The sequence below is a fragment of the Gopherus flavomarginatus genome, chromosome 4, assembly GCF_025201925.1.
Source record: "Gopherus flavomarginatus isolate rGopFla2 chromosome 4, rGopFla2.mat.asm, whole genome shotgun sequence".
Classification (NCBI taxonomy): domain Eukaryota; kingdom Metazoa; phylum Chordata; order Testudines; family Testudinidae; genus Gopherus; species Gopherus flavomarginatus.
In genome coordinates, this window is record NC_066620.1 from 13,205,203 (window position 1) to 13,225,436 (window position 20,234).

General features: G+C 35.0%; 2 protein-coding genes across 5 annotated transcripts in view; one reads left to right on the forward strand and one right to left on the reverse strand.

Moving 5' to 3' along the window:
• MACROD2 (mono-ADP ribosylhydrolase 2) overlaps positions 1–20,234 on the forward strand; it is a 1,364,702-nt gene that overhangs the window by 223,428 nt on the left and 1,121,040 nt on the right. The window lies entirely within an intron of this gene.
• Positions 3,953–18,413, reverse strand: FLRT3 (fibronectin leucine rich transmembrane protein 3). Its single transcript, XM_050952126.1, has 3 exons — positions 18,199–18,413; positions 9,107–9,881; positions 3,953–7,735 (listed from the first exon to the last, which is right to left on the reverse strand). Exon 3 carries the CDS (start codon positions 7,681–7,683, stop codon positions 5,734–5,736), a length of 1,950 nt encoding a protein of 649 aa, XP_050808083.1. The 5' UTR covers positions 7,684–7,735; positions 9,107–9,881; positions 18,199–18,413; the 3' UTR covers positions 3,953–5,733.

A 20,234-nucleotide genomic window follows, 5' to 3' on the forward strand; every position in this document is an offset into this window, starting at 1 on the left:
ATTTGATATACTGTGACATAGTTATAATATTGGATTGCACTGCTTGTGTACCTAGTTAAAACAAAATGGCTGCTATTCTAACTGCAGAGACGTAATAAATTAAAAATAAACGTTTTTGTAAGAAACAAAGTTTTGTAGAAACAATGTAGGAATTTCCATCAGGATCAGATCAGAAATCTAGTCCAGTGGTTCTCAAAGTAGAGCCACCAATTGTTCAGGGAAAGCCCCTGGCGGGTCGGGCCAGTTTGTTTACCTGCTGTGTCTGCAGGTTCAGCCGATCGCAGCTCCCATTGGCCTGGAGCGGTGAACTGCGTCCACTGGGAGCTGCGATCAGCCGAACTTGTGGACACGGCACGTAAACAAACTGGCCTGGCCTGCTAGGGGCTTTCCCTGAACAAGCGGCGGCCCTAGTTTGAGAACTACTGGACTAGTCTCTTCCATGTAGCATCCTCTCTCTGATAGTGGCCAAAGCCAGTTGCTTCCAAAGAAAGAAGCTTTGCAGTAGGTAGTTGTGGGATAATTTTATCTCCAGGGAAAGCTTCCTCTTCATCTTAAATAGAGGTAGGCTTGTGCCCTGCAGTTTTTGTTGTTCTTCTGCTCTCTCCTTAGGAGTAGTTAAACAAAGATTATTTCCAGGGGTGATGAAGCAACGGATGATATGAGTGCCCAAAGACATTCTGAGATAAGGCTGAGTTTGTCATTTACGTATAAAATATCCAGGACAATTTTAGCACCATTCCAAATACAGAAAGCAAGTCTGAAATTGATAAATCAAGAAAGACCATATTGCCATAGAGAAACAAATGTTTATGTCCAACTTTGGTCACAGTAAATATACAAAACCAGCTCCTTCTTACTTAGCAATTAAGCTCGATGTGTGTATTCAGGGTCATGTCTTCTTTACCTGAATAACAAAATAAGGTTTTATTGCTTTTGTTCCTTCTAGTACCAAGTTGCCTGTACAGCAATGGCAGAATCCGTTCTAACTAGTGCATTACCAATAGGATTGTTTACTGTGTTCCAAATGCAGAATATTTTGCTGCTGGTCATGTTAAAGCCAGAAGAAACCCAACAGTTTTAAGATTTGAGGTTGAGATTGCAGTGTTGTTAGCTAGTAAGAAACACTCTGTAAGAGAAGCTAATTAGTTTTGGAAGTCATTGAGACCAAATGAATATGGTTCCTACCATGCCAATGATCCAGAGTTAATGTTCCTGGTTACAACAACAGCATAGGCATTTAGGAATAGTATTATAGACAGCAGAAGGTTAAAATTTATTTCTATATAGATATATAATATAAAATGATATAAATGTTAATTAGCATAGGGCCAAATCCTGTGGGATCCCACTGGAAAAACATCTCTGAGATGAAGATTCTCTGATTACAATTACATTTTCAAACCTATTAGCTAGTTTTTAATCCATTTAATGTGCACCATGTTAATTTTATATTATACTAGTTTTTTAATCAAAATGTACCAGGTCACCTTCATCAACCAAATTTGTAATCTATCAAAAAAAAATATTGGGTTAGTTTGGCAGGAGTTGTTTTCCATAAAACCATATTGATTATTAATAGAGTCCTGTATCAGTCACTCCATTATCTTTCTTGGAATTAACATCAGGCTGACAGGACTTAATTACTCTGGTCACCCCATTTACCCATTTTAAAAAATGGTACATTAGCTTTCTTTCAGTCCTCTGGAACTTCCCCAGTGCTCCAAGACTTATTGAAAATCAACATTAATGGTCCAGATAGCTCTTCAGCCAGATCTTTTAAAACTTGTGCAGGCAAGTTATGTGGATCCGCTGACTTAAAAATGTCTAACTTTGTTAGCTTCTGTTTATCATGCTCCAGAGATACTAGTGCAGTGGAAAGAGAGTTACATCATCATCTGGTGAGACTATATCAACAGTTTTTTCCCCCAATACAAAACAGAAATATTTATGTACTTTTGCCTTCTCTGAATTATTCTGCAGGGTGTCAGAGATAGCTGAGTATACAGGTGTAGCGGTCTGTTAAAAAGTATATTTTTGAGTTGTTTAAGCGTGTCTGGGAGATGGAATATAAATTTTAGAATAAAGCATAGTAATTGAAGTTAGTGCATTTTAAAATCAATCTCAGTATTTGCCAAGTGAACAACACTTTAATATATAGCATATTCAAAAGAGTGAATTTTTCACCATTGCTTCCTAGCTGCACACACATTGATGTAAATCCAGACGCTCTACATTGTCTTCCGTGGAGAGCAGAATTTGCCCCATGAAATTTATATACCATGGGCCAACTCACGTATTAATGAGTTACATGCACATTGTCCTCTTCCCAAATGGCAGCTTTCTATATTCCTTCTTCTGGACTCATCAGTGGAATCATTAGCAGAGTCCAGGATCTGGATTTGTGGATAAGGTAGAGGGGGATAGTACAAGGTATCTGCAGACAAATTTAGCGTGCAGTTATATTTAACTGTTCTGTGGCATCTACCTCAAGCTGTGTTCTCTTTACCACAACATCAGTAGCCTGCGAAGTCCCTGAAATTAATTGGAGTTTTGCTATCAGGGACCTGGGGTAATGGCAGAAGGACACACAACCTTTGTACCAATGATTCTGAACTCCACCGGGTCTCAGAGAATCAGGGATTCTGCAGGACACATAATAAATATGCTTTTTCCGTAAAGGAACAAGCCCTCACTATTCATTGAAAAATGGAGAGAACTCCTCAACAGGGAAACTTTCAGAATTTTCTGTGCCGACTTGTTTGTGGAGGGGAGGGAATGGGTGTTGTACAAAGGCATAGCCTGGCCCTGTATATCTGCAGTCAGACTTCAGTTTTCTAGATTTGAGTTTATGTGGCAATAAATAGTTTGTTTAGCATAGTACATAGAAATCAGGAAATAACTGGTTAGTGTGCCTTTTGTGGTATTAGTTTGTGACCAAATTGAAACAATAAGTTGTTCCGGAAGAGAAGGCAATGTGATTCTAGTGATCATCATGGTGAAGCACAGTGGTTCTCCTTCACTGCTGAAAAGAAAGTGGAGAATTCCCAGTGGTGTGAAGGCACTGTGAGGCTGACAGATTGGGGAGATGTATACCAAGCTACAACTTGAAATCAAGATGAAAGGAAATACTGTAACACATTTTATTGTAAGCCTTAGGTGTGTCTGAAAAGTTAGAAGGGTGGAGTTGACTGGGAGTAGGAATAGATTTGTCTATTGAACCAATCAAACCTTCCCTTCATTGTAATTTTTTTGGCTTCTTCCAGCCATTGTTAAGGGAAAATCTGTATAAGTTTTAAGGCTTCTGGGCAAATGGTCAACCAGTGGGAGTGTAAGAGAGAGAAATATGTTACGTCTGGAAATTGATCAATTTGCAAGAATAACACATCTGTAGAGGTGGGCCTCTTACTCCAGACTGGGTTTCAGTAGCAAAAACAGAAGTCACATTTTTATCAATTGAGCATTGTATTGCATTCCAAGTGCGCTGCTGTTACAAAAACATTCTTAAAAGTGATGAATTTTACTTTCTGTGCATTCTTCCTCCCTGCAGAAATGTCATCCAAAAGATATATTTAGGCACTTGAATGTCTATTTTGAAAGTCTCTAAACTCATACTGTGCTTTACCTTATATTGTTGTTCTACTCCATCTCTGTAGCTCCAGTTAATTAATGTCTACACATTTTTTATAATGGAGTACATTCTTGTATTTGACAGAGATAACAGACTATGTCTTGCCTACCTTCTGTCATTAATATCATAGTTATTGAGTTAAGTGACAACCTGTTTTCAAAGTGATTAAAAAAAAAATCCCAGCCAAACACTGTGGCACTCTGCTTGACAAAAAAGCAGTTGAAGTTCGTGACCTGGAAAGTAATTGCCTCCTATTGGATTTGTTACTAGTGCACAGCCTCCATTTGTAATTTTTTAACTGCCTTTTTTGCACATCAGTTAGGAAAAGCAAAACACGTCGTCCTGTACTTATTTTTACATTTTATTCAGCAATAAGACCAATGTTTTTCATACTTAAGTATGTATGAAAAAATTGTTACCAATTTATTTTTAAAAGCTGAATACACATAGCATTGGATCAAGGCACATACAAGACTGGCCAAAGGGCGTACAATGCACTTTGGTTTTCATTTGCAAAAATAAATGATTATGGCAACAAAAAAGAGTGGCGTGGGTTAAAACATTAAATACTTCACAATTCAAAAGGAATTGTTATCTTACAAATGTATTATTGTTTGCAGAAATTTGTGACAGTAATGGGCAGTATTCCTGACTGTAGTGGAAATATATTTAGGTTTGGAAGGATTAGGATTGGAAGGATTTGTATTTTATTGGTAAATGTCGTTAAATGTTGATTTGGCCATACACAAACGGATGAAAAATATTGCCATTGATGATCATCAAAATTTACAGACAGGCAAAGTAAGAGAAATGCTGCTTGAGAACTTAATAGAATTTGATTTAAGGATATTGTACTCTGTATATTTAAATGTTTTAATCTGAATGTCTAAAGTCATTAAATAATTGTCTGACCCCTCGGCCCCCCCATTTTTTGACACACACCCTAAAATTTCCTGGAACCATGAAATTTAAATGAATAAAAATCATAAAAATGCTTAGAATCCATAATTTTGCACAACTGTGAAAATTTAAATAGATATAAATTGAAAAAATGTTAAAAATTGATATTTTCTGTTGAAATTATAAAAAAAATCAAATTCTGCCTAGTCCCAAGTATATTTAATACACTTGTAGTCTGTGTTTTTTTATATGCTTTAGAAGTAAGAATTTTATTTCCATATTTAGCAATTGTACAATTAACCATTTACCATCATGTCTCAAAACTGATTGAAGCTTTATTTTAGTCTTGTTCATAATATGTTTTCTAATGTGTGGAACTATTAGCATATTTTCTTTCAAGTGCAGGTACTAAAATTTTCCCCCAAATTGCTATAATCAGCTATCATCATGTTCTCCACAATATATAGACTTCCAGATTTTTGAGAAATAGAAATTAAATGTGCCCTTTGGCTTGTGGTGGTAGTGTATTCTCGAAGCCTTGTGAGGAGTTTCATTAATTGCCTAGGTCTCAAACTTTTGCTTTCATGTCAACAGCTTCAGTTTCATGCAGATGACAAATTGGTTTATAAAAATTCATTTCACTGTTGTTAAAATGGATGTATCCAGACAGCTGATATTGCCCATTACCACGCACATTTTTGTTTATTGAGTATCGTCGTGGTTTACAGATAGACCCAACATTATAGTTCTAAGAATTTTTGCAACCACTTTTTCATCTCTTCTGTCTGCCAGGTTTAATATTTTATTAATACCAAAGTGAAAAATGGCCTGTGCTTATACTTACAAGGATCTTAAATGAATGCAAAGTCCTGATTGTTCAACACAGCAAGAAAATTCACTTTCACAGTCAACAAGTCATTTACTCAGTAGAACACAAAAGTTAAATGGGCTGTAACTTCAATATTAGCAAGGAAAATACAGTACAAATTACTAAAAAGTACTAAAATAGAGAATTGTGGTCAGGTATCCCCACTGCATTAATTGCAGGAGTAACCTGAAATTGGAAACTTTTAATAAAAAGTTCTTAAATATAAATTATATGGCAAATGTACAGTACATTGCTTTTTCAGTCTTTTAATCCAGTGTTTTGCAGTAGAACATCAATCTTTATAGTCACTCTTTCTTGTCCATTATTTCCTTCAGTATCATGAATGTGAATGATCTGAATCTGGTATACCACTGTCTCTGTAGCTTCTGTTACTGCTGCTTTCACTGTGGTTGTTTTTATACAGACTGATTCCATTAGGTGGGAATATGGTATGTATTACAAACTCCTCCTTGGACACTTGGTCATTATTTATTGGTATCATCTGAAAAGAAGTCTCCCTGATTTCTAAGATGGAGTTGTCCTTCTTAGTTCCAGCTTCAGCATAATCATCTTTTCTCCTCCGTCCTTTGCTGTATGCACAGTTCCTTGAAAACAAGGATCCATTTCTGTGAACATACCAGCACACTAACGCAAGCAGTGCTATAGCTACTAGTGCCACCACACCACCTATGATGGCAGCCAAAGGTAAATTAGAATTTTTGTAAGGTTCTTTCTCTTGCTCTCGGTTTAGGGTTGTTGTAGGATTGTACATTTTAAGAGGCGCTGTTTCAGTCTCTATACAAACAGGGGTTTCATCAGACAGATAGATGTTGCTGGTTTCCATGGGAACCATACATACACGGTATGGTGACTCTGGCTCAAGGGCTGTAAGTAGGTAGTCACTCCTATCTCCTGTAACTATTGTTTCAGTTATAGATCCAAAGGCAGGGCTGTGACCCATTTTTAGCCAGCTCAGTCTTAAAGCAGTCATTGGTAGTGCAACTTTCCAAGAAATATGAATGCTCTCGGTGCTTACAGATTTCACAATGATTGTAATGATTTTCCGTACTGGACTTGCTGTGGTTCTGTAGTTTCTGTTTAGATGGGGAGTCTTTATGTCTGACTGTTTGGTCACAGAAACTGGCCAGTGCCCTTGGGCAGGGTATAATGTGTTTGGTATTGCAGTAGTAATTTGGATGGTGCTTACAGTATTATCATCCTTACAATCAAATAGCTCTGTGCTGAGGTCCTTGATAGCCATTCCACGCACTTTCTCTGGTGCTTGACACATCAGTCCACGTACATTAACTTTTAAAGGCAATGATTGAAGCCAGTCACGGACCCATTTCATTTTGCATCCACAGTACCATGGGTTGTTACGAAGAAACAATTGAGTTATGTTGTCCAGGTCATCAAAGATATTCTGAGGTAAATTGCTTAGATTGTTATTGGACATATCTAGTCGATACAACTGCCTTAGGTCAGAGAAAGCATTAGGTGGTACACGATTTATATGATTTTCTTGAAGATAAAGCTTTCTTAGGTTTGTGCCTGGCAAATTTATGGGAGCAGCTGTAAGGGAATTGCGGATCAATGACAGTTCTGTTAGATTGACTAGATTTATGAAGACTTTGTCTCCTAATCCGTGATTGTTTAAAAGATTTCCATCTAAAACGAGACGCTTTAGATTTGTAAGATCTTGAAGAGACACCTCTGAAATTGTGGAAATACGATTATCATCCAAGCGCAGCTCTTCTATCGTTTTAGGCAGACCCCAGGGAATGGTGCTAAGGTGATTTCGAGAGAGAAAAAGTAGTCTGAGATAGATGTTGTCCCGGAAAGCTCCATCTTCAATACTAACAGCAGAAACTGAATTATCATCCAAATGCAATTCTTCCAGATAAGGAATTTGTGAAAGTGAATCATAAGTAATGGTCCTTATGTTATTTTCCTGCAAATGCAGTTCTTTAACATACTTAGGGAGATTGGTAGGGAATTCATCTAAACTGTTGTGATACAAGTATATTCTCTCTACCCTGAGCAAGTTTTTCAGGTCTGAAGGAATCCCAGCGTTATTTATTTGATTGTTCTGAAGGTAGAGGGTGGTAGCATCCTGTGGAATTCCTGTAGGAATGGATGTCAATTCACGATCATTACAATAAATGAAACCTGCATCACAGCGACACACTGATGGGCATGATTTGGCACTGACAGAATGAGGTGCCATTTTAAGCAACAGCCCTATCTTAGTCCAAATTAGGAAGATATTCCAAGTTACGCTGATCATGGTCAGGAACAATGAGATTTGTACACAGTCTAGTTTTCTGGTCTTCAACAACCTGGAAAAAAGAACAATATTATCCAGATTACTAGTCAAGGAACTGCAATGAAAAAACCACTTTCAAATTACAGAAGACATCTGAAATGTGTGTTGTATTGTGAACTTTGAGTTTTAGCTGAACTGAAGAACAGTTTACTTTCATTTCTTACACTAATTGTGCTTAGTTTGGTTTATAGGTTTAGTATTATACAGTAACTTGAATATAACCCAACTATGTTTGACTTGTACATTACCTTCTAACAAATACTACACATTCTATGTGTAAAGAAAAGAGGTAGTTTCTTCTCAGATAACTTCATTCCCATCTAAGTATTTATTCATCTTGGAAGCTCACTTCAAGACAAAATCTTGTCTAAATTTTACATTCAGATCAGTTGGGTGATATATATAGGTCCCTTAGGCCAGGTCTACACTACGGGGGAAAGTCGACCTAAGCTACGCAATTTGATTTACGTTAGTAGCATAACTCATTGATGTAGCTTAGATCTACTTACTGTGGGGTCCACACTACACTATGTCGATGGGAGACACTCTCCCGTTGACTCCCCTTATTCTTCTCATTCCGGTGGAGTACCAGAGTCGACAGGAGAGTGATCTGCGGTCAATTTGGCGGGTCTTCACTAGACCCACTAAATTGGCCTCCAGTAGATCGATCTCCACAGTGTCAATCCACCGGTAAGTGGAGACAAGCCCTTAGAGAATAACAAAACCCTTCCTAAATAACAGTTCCAAAGTTCTGAAGAGTCCTAAATTACCTTTTAAATAATCAGTGTGTGAACAAAAGAGCAGTGACCAAATACAGCCTCCTCAGTCTTTGATCTGCCTCATGTTGTTGTAATCAATCATGTTATTGCCCTTGATATGTTAAAAAAAAAAAAAAGTAATGTTCAAAAGTGTGAGACCCAAGGAGCTGGTATGTAGCTGGGAGTGGTTTACATAACCGCTAGGACTACACTTTTCCAGGTGATTGGATGGAATATTTCATTACATGCTTAATTTAGTGTTTAAATATTTGTCATTCTCAAAAGTCTCCTAACTAAGCAGTATGCCAATAAGCGACTATTTGACAGGTTTACCGACATTTTCACATTTTATTAATTCAGAGTGTGCAGTGTAGACGCTATACATGAACTGTTGGGATTAGAACTAGATTCTGGTAATATTTGTTTGTACATTCTACTCAAGCAATTAATATTTTTATAAATTCTAGGACAACGTAATTCAGTTATCATTGTAATTAGGATGCTGAAAATTTCTAACATCACCTATGCATTATATGATGTCATGATCTCCTCTCTTGCAGATTTATTTATTAATGGCATTTTATTCTCTCAAACTAAAGAAACCTCCACATTATTATTGATCTTACCTTATTTAAAAGGATGAGTAAACTTTCTGCTTGCAGAAATCCAATAAACAATTTTTTTACTGAGGAGAATGACTTCTGGAGTCTTATGGTTTATTCCATGCAGCTGGTTTTCCTTGACTGTGTTTACTCAAGTGATTGTTGTTGGTAGTAAATGCTTTATGACTAGTTCCACCGTATTCAGTGAACATTCCAACAAAGGTTTATCATGGTACATAAGCACACCAGGTTGTGGAGAAGAAAAGCTTCAACTTCCTGTCACGATGCAGGAATGAGATTTCTATTTTGTTCTTCAAAGTCTGTGCATGAAGAGTCTCTTTTGTTTTGTGTAAGCCCTTAACAGAAATTGATTTCCTTGTATTTCTTGCAAACTCTGCTGTATAGCATAGTAGTCAAAGCTAGTAACTTCAGCTCCACATGATGGAAATCATTCATTATGCTGCAACTTGAATGATGACAGCCTCTTCAGAAGCTCCAAGAAAAAAAAAAGGGGAGGTTCTGTCCCAAATTATCCAAGTATAAACTTTGTACAGTAGCTACATTCTGACAAATCCACACCTGCTGTGAAAGAACTGCTTCCAACTTTCACTTCTGAACACTTGCTCAAAATTTCCAATGCAGAAAATATTTCCTCATGCTCTATAACCATATGAGTTATTTTACAATAGATTGTTTTTCTTTAATTCATTTAATATTCTTCTGAAGAAACAGGAACATGCTAATTCCTTCTTTAAAAAAACCACTCTTCTTATAAAGTGTCCTTTAAGCTGTTAATTTCCTGCGAAAGTAAACAGATTTTAAATGAATAGCAACAATGGACACTTGCATACAAATAAATGCTGAACTGTTTTCTTTATACAATTTGAGCTACATTTATTATTTACATAACCAATATATCTTGTTACCTTAGTATGTTGGTAATTCAGCAAAATGGGTGGAATAGCTAACAGATATTCTGTTGTCTCATTTCACATTTATTGGGATTTTTCTTTAGCTATTTTGTCATATTAGTCTCAGCATGATAGTAATTGAAATCAGCTTTAATCAACAGACTGTAAAGAAATCGTGACATGTATTCCATTTGTTTACAAATAGAAGTCCAGTCTCATTGAACACTGTGCATACTACTGCTGTCTCAGTTTTCATTCTTGCTAAACTGAGGGAACAGGTTAATCCTCTTCTTGGTTTTAAACATAAAATATGAGAAATACTGTTGAGTAGTTACTGTATGACAGATGGAAAGGCTGGGTCTAAGTACTGTTAAAATTTTACCTCAATAACAGATACAGTATTTTCAAATTGTGTGAATGCTTAGACTTCTGCATTATTTCATCCTACAAGGATGGAGAGATGTTCATGGTTATGGTGTGAGTTATGTATAATATATATTAAAATATACAATATCGTTAAAACTTTAAGCTATTTTATTACATCTGAAGTATCTTGCCATGAGGTAATTATTTAGAATCAGTGCTATGTTGTAATAATACAATTACAATGCTACTTTACTGCAGTTTCAAACTTGCTGGGTGCTAGGGTGTAAGGAATGTTATATCTAAAGAAACAACGTTTGGTCTGGCTGTACAGATTTCATGATGGAAGCATAATATCAGATTGTTTTAGACTGTATTTTTCTGCTGGAATCTTATCTCTACTGTGAAGGGTAAAGGGTCATCTGGTCAGATGCTTAAGAGTACATGGACTATAAGTCCATGTAGAAAATGGAAATACTTCATCCTGAAATTTAAGAAATAATAATGCTGTAACTGCAGTTTGCTTCTCCACTTAGTAATGACATAGATTCCAAAAAGCTGAGCATCTGCTTCAAAATTAAAATGTATGTAGAATAATGGCTGCTCACGTCCCCATTTTAAGAAGCTGAGGGAAAGTAGAGCTGCTTCTAGTCTACCATAAAATATTAGATCCAGTCAGAGACTTGGTTAATTATTGTACGTATTAACATTTTTTTAAAGGGCAGATATATTCATTTTGACTTTTGAATCTTGAAAGTGGAATGGTACGCGCCTGATTCTATCTGTTAACCTATGTAAATCAAGAGCGTCTCCACTGTAGACCTTGGTGGTAAACCATTGTAAATATGTATTCATTTATTTTCTGAAATCTAACTATGGACACTATCCTGAAGTATTCGCATAGGAGTAATGCAAATGTCCACTGAGGAGTAGAGTTATGTTAATAATTGTAGTTTTAATTCTCGGTGTTTTCTTTCCCTCCTTGTTTCAGCAGTAATGAAAATATTGACTTAAACTGACAAATGTGGCTGTTGTTTGCAGTGTTGTTGTAACTGTGTTAGTCCCAGGATATTAGAGACAAAAAGTGGGTGAGGTAATATCTTTTATTGGACCAACTTCTTCTGAAGAGCTCTGTCTCTTTCACAGACAGAAGTTGGTCCAATAAAAGATATTAGATCACCCTGGGTCTCTAAATGTGCCTCACCCACCTTGTCTCTCTAAATGTGGCTATTGTTAGAATAACAGAAATGTTTTTATTTTTTAACTTAATGCAGTACGTTAAATAAAATGATAATATGTGAGTACATTTTGGAAAAATAAAATATAGAATTGCTTATGTTTCTTATGGCATTACTAACTCGTATTGCAAGTTGTTTTGTAAACTGGAAAATAAATATAAAAAATCCCAAAGAATCTTTCAGCTCAAATAATGCCTGTAAATATTTTGTTTTATATAGCTTCTGTGGCTTGTATTCCTAAATTTGTAATATAGTTAATTATCTAATCTATATAAAAATGAAATCCCCCTGGCTCTCACATGATATGGTACGGAAAAGTAGTTTTAAAAAAGGGTGGCATATACTGGAAGGCGGAGGGGAGGGACAGGCAGAGAAAGGAATAAAAAGCTTGTTTTAAAGTGCTTTTGAAGTCTGTACTAATTGAAACTTTTAATAAAAGATAGCAGATAATTGCTTTTAATTAGAACTTTTAATGGTAAATATAGTGCTAAGGTTAAACTGTAAAAATGTGTATCAATTAGTTTCTAAACATTTACTCCTGAGAAAGAGGGGGGAAAAAAGTTCCAAATTGTGTGGAGAAAGACGATAAATGTATTTGTTTTACCTTTTCAAATTCTAAACTGTTTCCCCTTTGCTTCATTTGACATGCAAACGCTCGTTTATTGCCTCTATTGTACTACTGGCAATGTAGGATTAAACTGAAAATCCTAAAGCTCATTAAGTTCCTGGAATTCTTTATCCCTTCTCTGGAAATTACATCAAAACAAAAGAGAGGGAAAAATACAGGTCTCTTTGGAGAAAAAGACACTGTTTCAAATATGTGGATTAAGTTTATACCTCCCTCCTCCCTTTACTTAAACTGAGAACAGTTTTCTTCAGGATTTGATTGTGTTTGATATCTTGCATTTCCCTTTTACATCTGAAGCTATAGCTGAAAACAGTGTTTTTGCATATCAAAGGCTGCAGTGATCTGTCTACATAGAAGAGGGGAATTCTGCTGCCATGCTCAGTCTTCCCTCTTTTTGAACTGTCTCTACATATTCCCTGACATCAAGTCATTGTAGCCTGGCCTGCAGGATTAAAAGAAAAATGACCCCCACTGGTACAGACACTGTGGCCAGGTTTCCACAACATCAAATTGGGAGGTTTCATGGACCCATGGTTTTGAAAGAAGCTATTAATTTTGGGGGGTTGGGAGGGGGAACTCTTAAGAGAAAAGAGGGAAAGTTTAAAATATAAGCTTTATAAATTTCTTCTTAATGCATAAATCAGTCTCCGGTAACAAAAGTAATTTATCTGAACAATTATGAATGGAAGTTTTAAGTACACTTAGTACCAGACTGAATTTTTTCATAGCCCTTGCTAGGATAGCAAACTTTCTCTTTTATTGAGACACTATTTATCTGTGCATATGTAATACAGCTATTGATAATGTATGAGAAGCCTTCCGTGTACTTATTCCAACAATGAAGCTTCACTGGGGCAAACAAATTGCTCAGAGATCTCATTTTAAAATATTCAAAGTAACTTGCATTATATAAAAAAAAGTCTTGTGTCACGACACTTTCCTCTATGAAAGGGAAACATCAAACTTGAAGTCTGTATTATAAATAGGTGCACTTTTTTCTGTAGACAGGCAAAAAGAATAAAGGTGTATTAAAATGATGCTGGAACATTGACAAATGCTAACTTTAAAAAAAAAACCAAAAAAAACACACAACTTTCTTCCAAACTTTGCTAAAAGTTTGCATAAAATCTAGAATTGTTTTATTTCCTGTTAAGCTTGACTTCAATTTAGGTTGCCAAATGCTCTTCTGCCCCCATTTTTTTATTTTATTTTAACCCTGTACCATGAAAGCCTATGATTTATTTTCCCCCTAATATCTAATGGTTTGATAATTTGATAAGCAGTATTTTTAGGCTATAAATGTAACCAGGATGACAAGACATATAGAATTAACTCAGCTTTTGAGTACAAATTTGATAGTTCAAAACATTTAAATTTCACAGTATCATTTCATTTACTTTATATTGCACCATTCTAAATAAATGTAATTTGAAATGGATAGCAAAAGAAAAAATGTGTTTAATGTAACTTGTTTTTTATTTGTAAAAGTTATTGAGTTGTCCATTGTATATGTGTCCAATTTAGAAACTTGGGTTAAATAACTAGTTTACAAAGGCCTTACTTGCTCTTAAAAAGCATGAAGAAGTTTTTTAAAAGTGCACATAGTACTCAACTGTATATAAAACAAAGTGTAGGCATTGTTTTCTTGAATGTTCTACTCAGACTTAGTTAACAGCGACAGCAAAATGCTTTCTAAGCACCCTGTCTAGTAATTGAAATTTCCAGGATCATCATATTTCAGGAAGGTGCCCCATTCTTTTGTTTAATGTTAGGCAAGCAGAAGGACCTCTAACTATTCTCATGAGGGCCAAAGAATTTAAGGTTTTGCTGAAGTGCAAGTATGATTTTTGTTTGGGTTCTGTCTTTTCCCGTTGAATAAGGTTTTTCTTTGGCTTATGGAAAATCAATTTTAAATGCTCAAAAGAATTTATTCTCTTCCTCCCCCCCACCTTCCCCAGGGCTGACAGTGAATGAACCTGAGACTGCTTCATGTACTTCTGTTTGTAAAACTAAATCAAGTTTCTTGAAAACAAAAATTAAATTTCATGGAGAGTATATTAGCTTTAACTTGACTGGAAACGGATAATGATTATAAGGATTACTTTCTGCCTCTTTTGCATGGCATAAAGTAGTAGCAAAATCAGTATTCATTGGAGTGGATGAAAAGTGGCATAAGAAATATTTGTTTTCAGTTAATATTTTCTGAATTTTTTTGTGGCTAGTATTTTTGCTACTATTTACTTAAATCAGAAATGCAAATTTGCTGCTGTTAGCTTGAAAAGTTCAGAGTTCGGTAGAAGTGTACTTATTTGAAATAAAATTATGTGCTTTACTTCTACAGCTTTGATATGGTAAATTTGAAAACAGAAATAAAATAGCACTCAGGAGGGGTGGGAGTTGTACTCTCTGGCCTTAACCTAATATGCCTTCTAGGTTTTCTTTTCAAAGTTGCTGCTAAGGTAACTTGTCTACATCTGAAGTGAAAGAAGAGAGAACAAATGCTGTCATTGTCTCCCAGTAAAACCAATTTTTTCCCTTGTTAAATTTAAGTGGAATACTATCTTGAATGGGTTTAACAAATGCCTAGCACTGAAGTTGAGGCATAACAAGAGGCTATGTATATACTAAATACTGTTTAGCTCATAGATAAGCTTCAATGTTTTGTTTCTTTTCCACTTAGGAATAGTTGTTGATCGTCTTAGTTGTTTGGTTTGGTAGCTATTGACTGATTAAAGTGCTCTCCAATATATAAAATGAACTTGGTGAAAATGTTCAAGTAATTATGCGATCATATTTATCAGCCCTTAATGAAGGGGGCATGGTTTGTGGTACATAATGTCTTCTTTACTAAAAGCTTAATTCAGGATACCAGTCTACTGTGATCATTTCAGCTACTTATCAAAATAAGTGTACATGCTTGCTTGTGTTAATGTTGCTTAGGCAGTCTTGAAAATGATATCTGCAGTCTTCTGTTGTGAAGGAGTTATTGAGTAAAAACTTCAGAAATATTAGCTATTAACATAATTGTGTCCCGCTAGAAAGTGAAAAAGATGTCCTTCTACCAGTTGAAGGAATTAAAAATTGTTGTAATGAAAATATGTGCAAACTGTAATACAACAATAATTTAGTTGGGTAGACATCACTGCCTTAAATCATCAGTTTCAACTAAAACAGTTCATTGCAAAGATATTATAAAAAATAAATGAATCAGGGAGACATCTTTATTTGTTCTTGCTGTAAAAATAACACATTGTTTTTCTGAAGATTAAGGCTTGCTGTGAGTTTACTACAGAGTTTTTGCCCACTGGGGGGTGGTACACACTACAAAAAGTCTGCTTTTAAGAGCCACAAGTCAGATGTTTTTTGCTGCTGTCCAGTTTTCTCTGCTTTAATTACAACAAAGCCTCCTGTTGAGAAAAACAGTGGAGGCCTCCAAGGGAAAAAAAAATCAGTCTTTGAAAGATTTTACTGAACTTTACTTCCCATGTTGATTTAATTAATCGTGGTGTTTTATCTGGTCATTCTCAGAGAGAATGTTAGTAGAACTAAATAGTACAAATTTAAGAAAATGTAAGAGATCAGTTTAATATTTTATAAATGAGGCCTGTGACCAGGGGTGATCACAGTTCCTGGGGAAGGGTACGTCACAGAATAGAGGGAATATATGCCTGTTAGAAGAAGAATAAAATTTTGAGGAAAAACTAAAATTCTCATTAATAGAATTAACACAATTGCTATATAGAACCAACTATCTATATTTTCAGTTAATTGGCTTTTTATAAACCAGGACTGTATGGTAGCTAGAAACTTCTGAATCTGAAATAGTTTAAACAAAGGTGAGGGCTTTTAAACTAAAGAGTGGTGAAAGGTTTTTGGAAGAAATTAAATTAACCTTAAATTTTTCAGGTTGAGAGGAAAAAACAAATAAAAAAAATTCACCTACCAAGTGAGTCAGTTAGGAGGTGACATATATTGACAAGAAAAATACATATGGATCTTTGTTTTTTAGAGCAGACAATTTTTTTCTCTTTACTTAAATTGATGTTTGCATTTTTCATCTTGCCACAAAGAAAGGTTCATTAAGACTCCATATCCTGAGGCAGTAGATGGCGAGCCTAACTGGAATTTCTATCTGTTTGGGCAGTACAGTCTAGCAAAGAAAATGGGGCTAAAGATAATTAATAGCTTATTAAAGTCAGACAGCTGCAAAATTTTAACCATTTTTTTAAACATGGTCTCATTTAACCACTGAGAATTTATGGTAGAAAAGGAATATCCACATTTGTTTTATTTCCAAGAGATAATTAGGGAACAGACCTTGCATTCTGAAATCAGTGTGACAATTTCTTTGTAAGAGCAACTTGAATTGTGGAATGATTCTGCATTTTACTAGTACTGATGTATAGAAAGTGTTTAATAGTACATTGTGAACTGACCAGAATTAATGCCTTAAAAAAGGGAGAGAAGTGACTTTTATGTTCGAACCAAATTAGTAATCTATGACTAACAATACCCTTCATTAATTAGTTAATTATATGCATTCATTGTCATTGTAATACATTTGTAACACTCTAGCAACTTTGCCTTGATGTGTCAGAGATGTGCTCAATCAAATTATTTGCCGTCAGAGAGTAAAAGTCTACTTTAAATAAAATATCTAAAATACAAAGAGCATCTTCTTTCCACAGCTTGTTTGGTTTTTGCCAATGCTTTATTGACTTCAGTCTTAGAGAAATGTTAGCTGAATCAGAAAAATATATTTGGATAATAAAATCTCCTCCGGATGTTAAAACAACTTGCTTCTATGTAATAGCATATATTATGCACTCTTGGAAAAATAGAAAGTAAAATTAATAACTTGCTGAGTAACATGGGAAAACATAGAGCAAAGTTTATAAAAGCTAGACATATCGGGTCCATAGAAAGGAGTATCAGGCAACTCTCATTTTTCCTTTCTTTTTGTTTTTAATGTGGTTTCTAAGAAAATCAGGGCCTGTTGCATTCTTTCTTAACATGCGTGCAACCATTTTGTTCAACACATAACCCCACTGGGGATTTTATGTGATGCATGCAACATTTTGTGGGGCGGTTTTTAAACTGAAAAATACTTTTTCACATTGTGAATACATACAGTCATGGAGAAAAACTATTTTAAAATGAATGGCTAAATTGCATACAGTGTAACACCAGGATTTTTTAAAATTACTGAATATAGCAATCTGGTCCCTTTGCACTGCCCTAAAGCTTAGCTTTGTTAGTCTGTCTCACTAGATTTATTGAATTACTATGCAGGTCACATGCTACATTTGTCTAAGCAATGAAATTTGGCATTATATTGGGAAAGGAATATATTTTTAAACCATATTCTCTCTCTACTGAATTAAACAGTTAAAACTCAAATATCTTGTTTCAGAATTACAGACGTAGGATAGTAATGCAGGCTTTAAAATCTAGGTGTAGCTGTTTGTTTATCCTTCACAAAAAATTGCTAAGTATACAGAAGCAGATCTAGCTGTGAGCAAGATATTTGTTCCTTATGTACTGAATACTCATGTGCTGAAGGATCATTGATTTCCTTCCACAGCTGTAAAAACGATTATTAAGGGGATCATACCACACATGCAGTACTGGCCAGACTTGGAAAATATGATTTTTTTTTATTTTATTTTAGTGAGGTATCTATAGTGTATATTCTAGTATTTTATTAGAGCAAAATAGTAGAGTCTTCAGCTTAGCAATGTTTGCAAAGATTGATGCTAGTATGCCGATTGAAACATGATTGCTAAATATGAACCATGTTTTAAATGAACTTATATTTGTACAGCACTGTAGAAGTGCATCATAACTTTGCATTTATCATCTTCATACTGATCTCTAATAGTAAAATTTTGCCTTGTTGCACGTGAAAAATTCCCAGTGGGGAAGTAAAATATAAAACTTTTGAGGAAATTAGGAGAAATCAATGAAAACGCTTACCTGCAAGGTGAGAAAAAGAATTCCTATTTACAGTGCAGCAACAGCCGTTATTCCACTTCGAATGGTTATGTGAAGTAATAAAAGCCCTTATTTCAGGTCCAGTAACAAAAAGCAAGAGCAGCTAATAGCAGCTATGGTGTGAGCTTATACTGTGTCAGATCACTTCTCCTACGCTGCAAAGGAGTGAGAGAAGGAAAGCATTCCAGTTACGTGCACACAGCCCACCTCAAAGTCTGAAGTTAAAGCTGCACCTAGCAGTGGTTGAATAAAGAGCTGATGTCATAAGTGGGCAAGTCTTATCTTGGCTCTTGTTTAGTGAGTATCTGGATGAGCAGACGCACAAGGAATGTGCATTACCAACACTAGAGGGAGTAGAAGGCAACAACAGCACAGTCTGCCAAACCTGAAATCTTGGGCAGTACTATTAGGTTTATAACCAACCTGATAAATACTAACACTTTTAAGATTTATTAAAGTCAAGTGCCTTTTAAAATTATTATGCCTGCATAACATGATTTATAACTGTACAGAAAGAGTGGGTGAATCTCTTATTTTGGTAGATATGCCTTTTCAGAAGAAAATGGGAAACAACTGTTCTTACTCAATGGAAACAAATGTTACATTTGTAAATGAGATGTAATTACATAATGAAAGACAACTACATCTTTGAGTCTAAATGAGTAAAAATAAAATAAAATGTCAACGTAATTTTTACATAGTCGAATAACGTAAACTTCCGAGAAACTGTTCAGTATTCAAGATCTGTAGCTTTAAAGTAAAACATTTATGAATAATTTTTATTTCCCTTTTATAATCTGTTTCATTTGTGACTAAAAAAATTACTAAAAATATTGCTGGAATCTCATTTGAGACATGACTTTTTTTTTACTTTGTGGAGAATGTATTTTAGATTTGGATTTGTAGAGAATCAGGGAGAGCTTTGAAATAGTTAATTGCTCAAAAAAGGTTTTTGTATGTATTAGCTAGTGTAAACAAATGCTATACTTCATGAAATAAGGTGAAGATCTCAGAAGGAAAGTCATTCCTATGTAGAAACAAATTTGATGTTTGACTGTGCTGGTTTCATTCAAAAACTGTGGGCATGAAGTAATTCATTTGATGAACAATAAACAACTGCAGGGACCCTTGGGAGGTCATGTTGACATAAGAATCATAAGAGATTATTCATCTCTAGCTTTGAATAATGTTTCCTTAAAGGCATTAGCATTGCAAAGTCCATATTAAATTAGTAAAGGCATAATTGTTTTTCTTATTATCTTCTAAAACACCTATTTGAGATGCTTATTTTAGTTCTTAGGAAAGTCAGATGAGGACAAATAAGGCATTGTGAATATTCATATCTTTTTAATTCACATATAAGTAACATCATTTAGAAAATAAATTTGCTTAATAATTTCTTCCTACATAGTTTCCTTTTACTAGTAGCTTATTAACTTGCACAAGTGCTATTTGATTTAGCATAGTTGACATTTTCCATTGTATTTTTAAAATTCCCTCAAAATATTTGTTTCTTTGAGGTCAGTCAATTGCTGTCTCCCACAAGTATTTGATTATATTCTCTTCATTAGCTTCATTTAGTTTATCTTGTCTGTATGCTTGTTTGATAGAGCAGTTTGACCCTGGTATTCACCGGTAAGACTAGGTGATATCAAAGTAGAAGGCAAGCTCATGATAAGGGCTATGTTGACCTCAATTGTTCAATGATTGCACTTTTTGTGGCATCAGAGGACAGCAAGGCCAAGCTCCATTAAGTTTGCAAGGGATCTGGATTTCTTTAAGTCTAAGGCTTATGGAAACCACAAGGAACACAAGAAATTATCAACTTGGTACTTAAATTGCTTAAATAAGGTCTAACTGTAGAACTGAACTTTCTAGTTGTTTATTATTTTCCTGAAAAGAAGATGTTCATTTACTTCATGCTAATTTTTTTAATCTTCGAAATTCACCTTTTGTAAATATGAACTTCCCATTCAAATATATTTTTCATTACCAATATTTGCTGTATCTGATTCTGA

Excerpts from the sequence above, each read along its gene's own strand:
- FLRT3 (XM_050952126.1), bottom strand. The coding sequence starts at position 7,683 with ATGATCAGCGTAACTTGGAATATCTTCCTAATTTGGACTAAGATAGGG.